This window comes from Magnolia sinica, chromosome 2 (assembly GCF_029962835.1).
Source record: "Magnolia sinica isolate HGM2019 chromosome 2, MsV1, whole genome shotgun sequence".
In the NCBI taxonomy this organism is placed as follows: Eukaryota; Viridiplantae; Streptophyta; class Magnoliopsida; order Magnoliales; family Magnoliaceae; genus Magnolia; species Magnolia sinica.
In genome coordinates, this window is record NC_080574.1 from 139,202,055 (window position 1) to 139,214,409 (window position 12,355).

The 12,355-nt window shown below is 38.8% G+C and overlaps 1 protein-coding gene across 1 annotated transcript; it reads left to right on the forward strand.

The window, feature by feature from the left end:
• The first annotated feature begins 212 nt into the window (after positions 1-212).
• Positions 213-12,034, forward strand: LOC131237939 (probable methyltransferase TCM_000336). Its single transcript, XM_058236041.1, has 4 exons — positions 213-367; positions 602-1,012; positions 10,965-11,234; positions 11,514-12,034. The coding sequence occupies exons 1-4, from the start codon at positions 293-295 to the stop codon at positions 11,847-11,849; spliced, it is 1,092 nt and encodes a 363-aa protein (XP_058092024.1). The 5' UTR covers positions 213-292; the 3' UTR covers positions 11,850-12,034.
• The last annotated feature ends 321 nt before the right edge of the window (positions 12,035-12,355 follow it).

Consider the following 12,355-nt stretch of genomic DNA (forward strand, 5'->3'; position numbering starts at 1 on the left):
ATAATCCAAAAAAGAAAACAGTAGCTAGGTGTTTATTATTATCATAAAACAATGGGGAGGTGTTACAATAATCCTAGATTGAAACAATCACAATGGGCTCGGCCCAATGACAGGCTACTTGTAAAGCCCATCTCACCAAGTGACTTTTTTTACCTAATAATTTGGAGATAGAAGCATGGAAAGAGACACTAAGATATATATATATTTAAAAAAGAAAAATCCATACATGTATGATATAAAGTCAAGTTAGCAACCTCTCCAACTCCAAAATACAGATTTCCAAGTCCCAACCATGGATGTGGAGAAAGTCTTCCACATGAAAGGTGGTCTGGGAGAGACAAGCTATGCTAGAAATTCATCGCATCAGGTAAGCCTCTCTCTCTCTCTCTCTCTCTCTCTCTCTCTCTCGGTGGACACACACACACATTTCAAGTGTACTCCCACACCCATGTTGCTTGTGTACAGATACCATTCCTCTCACACACCCAAATGGCTTGTGCACTCATCTGGCATGTAACTACACACACCCAAAAAAGAAAAATAGAAAAAAGGAAATCACAAGCTATACTAATGATTTATCATTTTCGTTTTTTTTGTACAGAAGAAGGGGTTAGAAATGGTGAAGCACATAACCATAGAGACCATCATAGATCTCTACCTCACCAGCACTCCTCATACCTTAGCCATAGCTGATTTGGGTTGCTCATCGGGGCCCAATACATTGTCTGTGGTGGAGCAAATTGTTGATGCCGTGGATGAAAGGTGCTGTAGGTATCTACTACAGTCATCGCCCGAGTTCCAAGTGTTCCTCAACGATCTTCCGGCCAACGACTTCAACTCAATCTTCATGGCGTTGCCGGATTTCCGTGCCAAGCTCAACAAAGGTGGAAGTAGGGAAGCTTGTCCTTGTGTTTTCTTTGCTGGGGTGCCTGGTTCTTTCTATGGGAGGCTTTTCCCAAACAGAAGCTTGCACTTCATTCATTCCTCCTTTGGTTTGCATTGGCTCTCTCAAGTAACCTCTCTCTCTCTCTCTCTCTCTCTCTCTCTCTCTCTCTCTCTCTCTCTCTCTCTCTCTCTCTCTCTCTCTCTCTCTATATATATATATATATATATATATATATATATATATATATTGTTCCAGGTTGGGTAGGTTAATGGTGCACTTTAGCAAAAATCCTTTATCGGTTTAGTTTTTTCTGCTGATTTTTCTTTTAGATAAGATTAGTATTTGTTTGGCTTTTTAACAAATGATTATGGCTGTTCTTACTTTTGTTGGTTTTGGAGGAGAACTAATGTGGTATATAATAGTTCGTTTGGCAATCCCTCTTATGTTCTAGATTTTAGGCAGTTGGGAATTGAAATCTAGAATTTGTAATAGTGGGGTTGTTTCGCAGCCCTAAAATCTTTGGGTTTCAATTTCGGGGTAGTTCAAAAATCCTAGGATTCATCCTTTCCAATTCTAAGATAAACCCTAGCTTGCAAATCTAAGATTTTAAGATCAACTCCTACTGTTATAACTACTATCTCTTCCTCTCTAGAGGTACTTCCATTCATTTATGCTGATCAATTTTTTATTTAAAACTTATATTTATACAGTGATGCGGTGCTATAAAAATAAAGTTTATCCAATCATTATGTAGGATACGTTATGGAAAAAAATTGACAACCATCCAATACACACGCACACACACGTATATATATAAGTGTTATTTCAATTATAAATTACCGGACTCACCATCGCAAGCTATCATAAGTTTTGAAATTGCTTTATTTTTCAGCTAATACTGTCTTGCGATGGGCTTAATGCAATGTTTGTCTTATATTACACACATATATCACATTTAAAATATTTGGAGCATTTAATTAATCACATTCATTATCTTATAATAATTTTAGGAATAGTTTAAATCCAGGGCACCCAAACACAATTTCAAAAATTTAAGATTTTGAAATTCCATTATGCTAAACAAAATTGGAAATCCAAGATCTTATATCTAGGGTTACAAATTCAGAATCTTAATTCCTTGCTCTTAAATGAGCCCTTAACATGAATAGCGCACTTGATTATTGATATGGATCTGTCTAATCAATGGGCCACCTCTTGGATGAGATCCCATAATCGTAATGATCTAATATTTTTCCGATAACTATGATCAATAAACTACTTTACGAGGAAATTGTCACGAAAAGAGAAAATATATGGTTCATTGTCATTATCATTATCTATTGTTCCTTCTAATTGCGGTTGGCTACATCAATCCTATTCCATCATTCCACTACAAGGACCACATCCGAAGAGAAAATCTGCGATGATGTACTTGGTAAAGTTTTTTTTTACTTGTGGCTTAGCTAGTTGGAAAGGGGAACATTTTCTCGTATGTGCGAATCAAAAGGAAATCACGACAGATAATGATATCCACAACAAACCAAACCACCCCAAGCATAGAAAGAAAGTGAAGAAAGAGACCCCACTATTAAGATTTACATGAAAAACCCTTCAATAACAAGAGAAAAACCATGGAACAACTTTGAGAGAAATCCGCCATGAGAAATATGATGATACAGTGTTTTTCTTCTTCTTTTAAATTTCTAGAACTTAAGGCATGAAATTTAATAGAGCAACACTAGTTATGTAAGTGCAAAATCATGGATAAAAAGATACCGTGTGATAGCTAGATCTCAAGAGAAGAAAATGAAACTAAAAAACATGCATAAAACCAAGGAATGTTCATGAAATTTGTAGGTTGGCACCTGCATTAGTTGGACTGTTGAGATGACTTGCACATGATTTTCTATGGTTTCTGTTCAGGGGTTCTTTGGGGTGAGGGATTTGGGGCAGAGATATGTGAAATCCATGGATTTTAAATCTCCTCATTTTGTATTTTGTTGGGAGCATATCAAATCCTTTGATTTTCAAATTCTACACTCTCATAAACTCATGGATTTCATGCAAATCCATGAATCAAAAAGGGAAAAAAATCCATGGAATATGACTTTCAAAGGTAATAAAAGTTATTCTGTTATAATAAATACTTCAAAATCGATGGGTTTTAGCTTGATTTTCAAATAATAAACCTTGGGATGTGCCAAATCCAAATCTAATTTAAACTTGTGAATTAGGCAAGTTTATAGATATGCTAAATTCATATTCTCATTTCCCTCATTCCAAATAGGACCCTTTTTTTTTTTTTGCACCAAAAGGTGTGGTTTGCATTTCTGGGTGGACTCGCTTTCCTCTTTCAAACCATTCTTTGCTTTCTGCATATCCTAGGGAAAGTGGATTTAGGTGATTGGAGTAAACCACAATTTTGACTTAGAAAATAGCTTTTTATTGAGAAATTCATTAAAGAAAAACTCTCTTTTGATGCTTAAGAGCTTGTTAAAAGCTTTCCAATAACATGTCGTAAAAATTTAAAAAAAAAAAGAAGAAGAAGAAGAGAAGAAGTTTTAAACATTAGAAGATATTTACCTCATCAGGGCCTCTCTCATGGAGGTTTTGCAATCAGGCTCTTCATTGAGTTTCACCTCCTATGATATGACAAAGTTTCTTTACATGGATTGTATTTCCAAAGAAAAAAAAAAAAAAACACTATCTTTCCATGGTCTATGATTCTGAAAAATCACATCTGGAAATGATAGAAGGGTCTTGAAAAATCAATCTCAAAATGCTTTCTCGATTCCCTTCATCTGGATTGGTGTAACATTTCCCGCTAAAGCGGTGCCTACCAGTCGTTAACATGTCTTTTCAAACCATTGTTATTTAGTCCTCTGGCAGTGCATGACGCTTTATCCTTTAAACATAGACACTAAGAAATGGTATACGTGGCATATATAAACTCGAATAAACCTAATAAATTCTGTAACCCACTTAACTCACTCTCCCAAATTCATATTGGTTTTGTGGATACTTGTTTGTTCAAATAATACCCATTGAATGTTTTTCATTTCCACTTTTTTAGCTGTCCTTTAGACCACAAATCTGATAATTAGATGATCAAATGAGTTTAATTTTAGGTGGACCATACATCTAAACTAGAATGCATCTAAATTGCAAGGGATGCAATTTTTAAGTAATTCCTAAGTGCCAACCATAGAACCCGAGTATAAAGGTGTTGTGTTTTTTTTTTTTTTTTCCTTCTTCTTCCAGACACAATGATCTGCGCATGGCTACAGAAATATCATTTGGGACAACACTGAAAAGGAGGAGAAGGTTTTTTGTTTTCACACACTCACACACAGCCGCACCACATGGGACCATTCGTACACCTATCTGGACTATTCATTCGTTCCAACACAATAGCAGAGGGCCACCATGCAAAATAAATAAATATCACTATGATTGGTTGATCCCATCTCTTTGAATGGAGTTCAGTTTTGCCAGAACCCTTCATTTTGTAACCACAGATCCAATGGTTGTCATCATCTTTCCAAAGTATTTATTTAGAAACATAAGCAGTTCCTGTTGAATAGAGGCTTCAATCTGATGATTAGACCTTTTTTTTCCCTAAATGCTTGATCTTGGCCATCCATTTCTGCATGCAATTAATTGAATGGTTAAAGTTTGTTTGCTGACTGACCCGATGTCCCACCGGGCAGATGATAGCAACCATCTTGCTTTTTCCATTCCCTTTGAAATTGGACCACTGGCTAGTTTTACTTTTAACCGTCCATTCGACAACAACCAATGTGCTGTCTGGGACTATTTTATCATTTTCGTTTTTTAAATATGGTCTATCCATTCTGTGCCCCACAATTTGGATGGTCTGGATAGCTCTGCGAGTGTACCATACGTAAGAAAGATGAATCAGAACCGGTCTGGATAGCTCTGCGAGTGTACCATAAGCATGCAGGCAGTGCTAAATGGGCTATAAAGTACATGCCTTTCTCAAAGCCTGCCACTCCATTCCATTGCTACGTGTCAGCGAATGAGACGGTTTGTCAGCTGTTTTAACGCAGCCACATGCACACATGAAAGTAGCAATGATTCACCCGTGCAGGTACACTCCCCGAGAGCCGTTGGATTCTTTTTGGACCTTATCTAGGCAGGACCAATCAACTGCTAGGCTGCATGCTTGATTCATGGGTAGAAACTAGTGGGAAATGGTACACTACTAGGGTTGCCAGGTTGGCTCCGTTATAGGTGCTGTCAGATGCAGACACGTGTCAAATTAGGAACTTAGTTCCATGGGGGTGGACCGACGGCTTTGATAAGATCAACCCGACTGACTTCCGGGCTTTTGGGCTCGACGCGACGGCCGGCAATTTGGGTCCTACGTTTGTGTCCTTCAGCTGGACCAATGAGTCAGGTCAGGCCACTGGTCGATTGGTCCAGTCTGCTTTTGAAGCGGGTTCCAGCCAAGCTAAGGTCAGGTTTTTCAATACACTACCGGAAAAATCTTGAATCCAGGCAAAAACATCAATGTATCAATTTGATGATTGGATATTAAGGATGCATTTGGAATGTGAATGACCTAATAGTGTATTGTAAAAACATAATGTTTATAAATTTTAAAATTTGTCTATTGGAAAGGATGGTAATTTGACTGGCAATTTTCGTATTTGAATCAGCACAATCAAATCATAATGATGATTTTTTTATACTACTAAATTGTTAGATCAATAGAAAAAAATCATTAATTTAAGTGTTTGGATAAAAGATGTCATTTACATTATTTATAAAATGTAATGATTATAAATTCTTTTACCCATTTCATTTATGTATTTAAATAAATTATATAAAGAAAATAATGATTACACTTTTACATATATAATTGGCTATTCAAACATTAGGAAAAGTGTCATCATTACTATTTTATTGATAATAAATCAAAATTGACAGTCTTACTTAGTTGAAAATGCTTTTAAGAAATAGTTAAATAAATTTTTAATTTTTATACTTATTAATTACATTAATGAGTTGCTTGGCACCATTAAGTAACTTGGTTTCAAATCTCTCAAAGGCGGGTTTTGAAATTCATGGTGAAAGCTTAGATATGCATCACTAAACTATTAACCTATTGGGCACATTGCCCACTAATGATATCCTGAAATAATTAGATTATCAATTGTATCACTACGCATACTTTAATATGATGATCTGCATTGTCCAAACATTATCCATGTAAATCAACTATTAAAAATCATTGGTTAGTCACTTAGATACGATTTTGTACTTATGGCTCATTTGAGACTTGAATTTTATCATTTTTAGGTAAAGTATATATTTCAACAGGCTTGTTATAGCCACTCTATCAAATATTACATACAAACTAATTAGAGATATTAAAATTAATTTAGTGATTAAATTCAAACCCTTATAAATGTTATGTGCATAGCTACTTTTGGATTAGAGAGGATTCTAAATTTCGGGTGCCAAATACAACGGGATGATTCCAAATCCAAAGGGTTTCAAATCTAAGGGCCTGTTTGGTTGGGCAAATTCCATGGTATTAGGAGGGATGGGATCAATTTTAAGGTAATGATGGTGGTGTTAGTGGATTGCTGGGAATCCCATGAGACGGACCAATCCCGGGACCATATTAGACGGTCTGTTTGGGACGTCCGTGAGATGTGGGCCATATCCCAGGATCAGTGTCGTTTGACCTGTTTGGTTAGGTATGGATTGCAGTAATCCCTCATAAATATAATCTCCCATCTGTTTGGCCGGGCGCATAACATCCACGCCAAGTGGTTTACTTCCATTGCTTCATATGGTGTGGCCGTTAGGCGTGGAAACCAATTGGCTATTCCCCCTTACATAAGCCAATGGCTGGTAGTCGGTGCTTTGTGGGCCCCACCATGATGTTTGTGTTTCATAAATGCCGTCCATCTATTTTTATAGATCATTTTACGGTATGAGATGAAAAATGAGGTATATCCTAATCTCAGATGGACCACGTTACAGGAAACAATGTTGAATGAGCGTGGACCATTAAAAACATTTTGGGAGCCATAAAAGTTTTGGATCAAGTTGATTTTTGTGTTTTCCCTTAATCTGGGCCTATATGACCTAATCAACAGGTTGGATGTCAAATAAACAATACAGTGGGCCTTAGGAGGATTTTAATGGTGGATATCCAATCACTATTGTTTTCATGTGGTGTGGTTCACCTGGGATTTATATCCCCCTCATTTTTGAGATCAAGCCCTAAAATGATCAGTAAAAATGGATGAACGGAATGGATGAAACACATAAGTCATGGTGGGGCCCACAGAGCACCGACCACTGACCACCGGCCACGAGGGCTAGTGCAGGGGGAGTGAACAATCACTTTCCATCTAATTGTTCTATACGACTAGATGAGAGAAAAATCAATGGGATGGCCTCGCGGGATGGCAGTGAATCCCATCAGGATTTCGCAAACCCGTAAACTATACAAACTGAAACTGATCCTGTGGGACAGCGGACTTCCGAGAGTTATAGCCCTACCCAAACATCTACGCGGGATCGACGGGAGGGATATTGCAATCCCATCCCTCCTAATACCACAGGATTTGCCGGGCCAAACAGGCCGTAGGGGTTCCGAATCCACGCTTTGAAACAGGCCCTGACTAGGTTGGGTTGAGCTTGGTCTGGATAGAGTTTAGTGGGTTGAGTTGGGGAATAGAATAACGAGCCATGGGTTAAATTTAGGCTAAAATTCTTAGCCCGTTAGTAAACAGGTCAGCGTCGGGCGAACCCTTCACAAACTGGGCCCGTTGCCAGTTTCCCACCCCTTCTGGTGGGCCAGACCCTGTGCTAAAATTTCAGCCCTTGAAAGTGACTGTACCGGAGCTTGTGGCCCAAGGTGGGCCATTGATGGGCCTACAACCTGCTATTGGCAACGACAGGATAAGCTTGGGTGGTGACATCCTTCTAAGTCTTGTGGCCCACACCGCACACCATTCTATATCCTGGTTGGCACGATTTCTAATGCATGGCCATGGCAGATGCGTAGTCCACTCAAGCACGTTATCCGTACTTGTATATGTACTTCAAAGCTGCTTTTCTGATAGACAACCATACAAACTGCCCCACCAATCAGAGGGTCTTATCTAACTGGTGTCCATCAAATGAACAGTTTTGAAAATATCAACTACCTTAACCCAAGACCATCATACAACGTGGCCCTTTGGCTGTCCTCCATCCACAACGGGTCACACTATTTGAACGATCTGGATTGATGTACACGTGGACTACGCATGTGGATGATGTGTCCACCACCACTTTGAATAAAGAGCACAAAACCATCACTTTAGCCAAGGCTTTCCACTTTCTGCAGCCCATGCGCATTGTGCTTTTGTTTTTCGTCTTTTGGAAACAATCATAGCACGGTAGGGGGACGGAGACATGACACGTGTCCAGAGAAGAGAAATGTGGAGGCCGTTTGCGAGACACACGTGCCAACCCTGACCGTTGGATTTTTCTAACAGTAGTTTGAGAAAACTGTCATTCCAACCATAATTTCTTTTTAAGTAACAATGTTCACGTACAACCGATTTTATTTTCGAACTTTGGCTTAATTTAGTTGGTACATGACACGTGTACAGTTTGGTAGTGTTTGTGTATCAACTGTCATACTTCAATAGAGTATCAAATAAATTCTCAAAAAGCTCTCTTCCTTTGTGTTTTACTGGAAATAAAAACCTTCCACTCTCACCCACGCTTTGTGAAGATACATGCATCTCCCGACCACACCTATCTCACGTAGGCACAGGTAGCCTACCACTAACCAAGTGCGATGTAGACCTTTCACGATCTAACCGGTCCATCAGTTAAGCTGTCTCAAAATCGGAAGCGGATTGGCTAGTGTGCGTCACACCAGCTATATAGCTGCTGTAATGGCGTTAGCAAGTTCTTTGAGTTTGATTATGAGGTATGTGTTATATCCAAACTGTCTATTCGGTTGGCAAGCTCATTTTAAGTCTTGAGACGAAAAATAAGATAGATCTAAGTCCACACTGCAAAAAGCAGTGGGAGATTGAACGTCTACCAGTGAAACCCTTTTTGGGGTCACAGAAGTTTTGGATCAATATGAAATTTGTTTTTCCTCTTAATTCAGGTCTTTTTTACCTTATGAACAGATTGGATGGAAAATAAGCATTATGCTGAGCCCTACGAATTGTTTAACGGTGAAAATCATTATCTCCGCTGCTATTTGTAGTGTGGTCCAGATGATCTTTTGATATGATTTATTTTTTGGATAATGCTCTAAAATGATCTCTAAAAATAGATGAACGGTGTAGATATAATAAATACATCACTGTGGGCCCATGTAACTTTTATCTCCTTTGAACTGTTTGGAGCTCGAGGAGCTCGTCTTCGCACGACACGTACCTACAGCAGCTATATAGCTGCTGTGTGGTACACCAGCCAATCCGCTTCCCTCAAAATCACAGAAGAACCCAAAAATGATGATGATCCAAGACGCGTAGGCCGCACCATGGGAAACACATGGAATTGGCATGTTGGCCATTAGTTTTCGAATCTCCGGATCTTCTGCTTGCCATGAGCCGGAAAATCCTGCTTTCTTTCTTGCACGTCATTATTCAGCACTATGCATTAAATGCTTGATGCAGTGTGTGATAATGTGGTTCAATTAAATTGCAACAAGCAGGATTTTCCTGCTTGTGTGGCAAGCAAAGGATCAAGATTTTTAGTTTTATGTGCGGTCCACTGTAGTATTTATATGTCATACATCCATCCATCTGACATTACTCAATGAGATGAAACAATTTTCTAAAACTTATGTGGGCCATACCATCTAAATTTAGAGGTTTTACTCATAATTTTATACTGTTTGGGTCACTTTCAGTAGTTTTGAATCAAAGCAGCAGACAGGTTGAGGTATGTAATGGAAGGAGTAGATGTCGTGGAATGGCCCTAGGTTAGATGTAGGCACACTAGTACACCTATGACAGTTATGCCTATTGAAAAATAATTAGTTCTGCTTGCTACAAGCATACTTACGTGCATCATGATTGGTTTGCATAGTTGTCATTACTGTTATGTTAGAAATCGGATTGCGTACTGAGTTACTCAGTACGCTCTTATCGTACTGAGTAAACTCTTTTGGGCCCACCGTGAATGTATCTAGTCTATTCACGCCATCCATCCATTTTTTCATCTTATTTTAGGGGTTGAGACAAAAATTTAAACATACCCAAAGATCAAGTGGACCATACCACAGGAAACAGTTGGAATAATGATTTCCACCGTTGAAACCTTTATAGGGCCCACAGTAATGTTTATTTCTCATCCAACCTGTTCATAAGATCACACAAACATGGATGAAGGGAAATCACAAATACAAGCTTGATCCAAAACTTCTGTGGCCCCCAAGAAATTTTCAATGGTAGATGTTCAATTCACACTGTTTCCTGTGGTGTGGTCCAACTGAGGATCTTATATACTTCATTTTTGGTCTTAAGCCCTAAAATTATCCGGTAAAATGGATGGACAGAGTGGATAAATAAATAAATCACTGTGGACTCCACGTGGTCCAATTATATTGCAACAAATATGATTTTCCAGATCTGAATTCATTGAAAAATCTCAGGTGTCTTGAGTAGGGTACGTTGGAAACTAGGCAGCCTTAGGTTATTTAAACACTCAAGTGGCCCACCCATACGGAATTATACCCAAAAGCTCTAAATTCACTTCTTATGGGCCTGCCTGAGTTTTGGAATAGTCCTTGTATGGAAAGTTAGGTGAACGGATTGGATGAATACACCAAGGTGATCGAGCCCTACACAAAGCTACTGGTGGGCGTTCCATGCTAACTATTTCCTATGGTGTGACCTACCTAAGTGTTGGATCATCATGGTTAGTGATCAGCTCCGGGATGAACGGGTTGGATCTTACGAAAGTTCCACTAATCGGTTGCCATCTTGAACATGCTCAGACACATGGTTTGAAGTTGATGATTGAATGTGGACCGCATGTACATATGAATTAAAAGAAAAAAGAAAATTTATGGTTGTAGGTACCACCAGCACTGATGGACGAAAGCGGCACATGGCTAAACAAGGGGAAGATGTGCGTATCAGAATCGAGCCCTCCTCTCGTGTCCAAGGCCTATTTCATGCAGTTCCAGCAGGATTTTTCACTCTTCCTTAAATCAAGATCAGAAGAGTTAATTTCTGGAGGACGTATGGTCTTGATTTTATTAGGAAGAAGTGGACATCAGAGGGAGATGGGCCACACTTTCTACTGGGAAATGTTAGCCCGTGCCTTCGCTTGCATGGTTTCTTCGGTACGTTCTTTTTCTTTTGGAGTTTCAGTCGAGTGGTACCCCTACCACCGTAAGCTTTTGGCTACGCCCGGAAGATGTGGGGTCCATTGGATCATTGCACATTCTCTATTATAATAATACGGACAGCCCATTTTCCTAATTATTGATAACATGGTTAGGATCACCCGGTCAAAGTGACCAGTCCTGATCAATGCTTGCACTTTCTCTATTATAAACAAGATGGGCCCACATGATGGACGATGCATTATCTCTCAATCTCATTTGGTGTGTCATGTGCAGGGCGAAGTGGAGGAGGAAAGTGTAGATTCATACAATGTTCCTTTTTATGCTCCATCCATGGAGGAAATCGAAGGTCTGGTCCACGCCGATGGATCCTTTAGGATCGACCGCTTGGAGATGTTCGAAATAGGTAGGGACGATAGCAATAGTATGCAAGATGGAGGGTCCATGGCGATGGCCGTGAGGGCCATCCAAGAACCAATGATCCGTCACCACTTCAGCGAAGGAATTGTCGATGGATTGTTCCAACAGTACGCTGAAATGCTCGATGCCGAAATGGCTAAAAGAGAGATTAAGGTTCCTAGTTTGGTTGTGGTCTTAAGAAAATCAAAGTAAGGCCTCGTTTGGTGAGGTATACTTGAATTGAAAATTCCTGGATTTGGAATACCCTAGATTTAAAATTCTCGAGCAGCACCCAGAATTTAAAATCCCCTGTAATTTAAAATTTTATATGAACTTAAATTATGTAGTATATTTAGAGGAGTTTGAATTTAATTACTAAATTAACTTTAATATTCTTAGTAATGATTGTAATAAGCTCATTAAAATACCTACTTTGGCAAAAAAAATCATGATATTCTAAGCCTTGATGAGCCGCAAGCAAATGATCACAATCTATTTGATATAAACATTGTAATAAGCTCATTGAAATATATACTTTGATATAAAAAAAAATTTAAAAAAATGATGATATTCTATGCCTTGGATGAGCCACAAGTAAAGGATCACAAGCGAATGACTAACCAACATTTTTTAACTGTGGATTTACATGACCAATGTTTGGACTGCTTGTATTATTCTATTGGTGTACTTTTAGTGATGCATTAGATTCAACGGGTCAC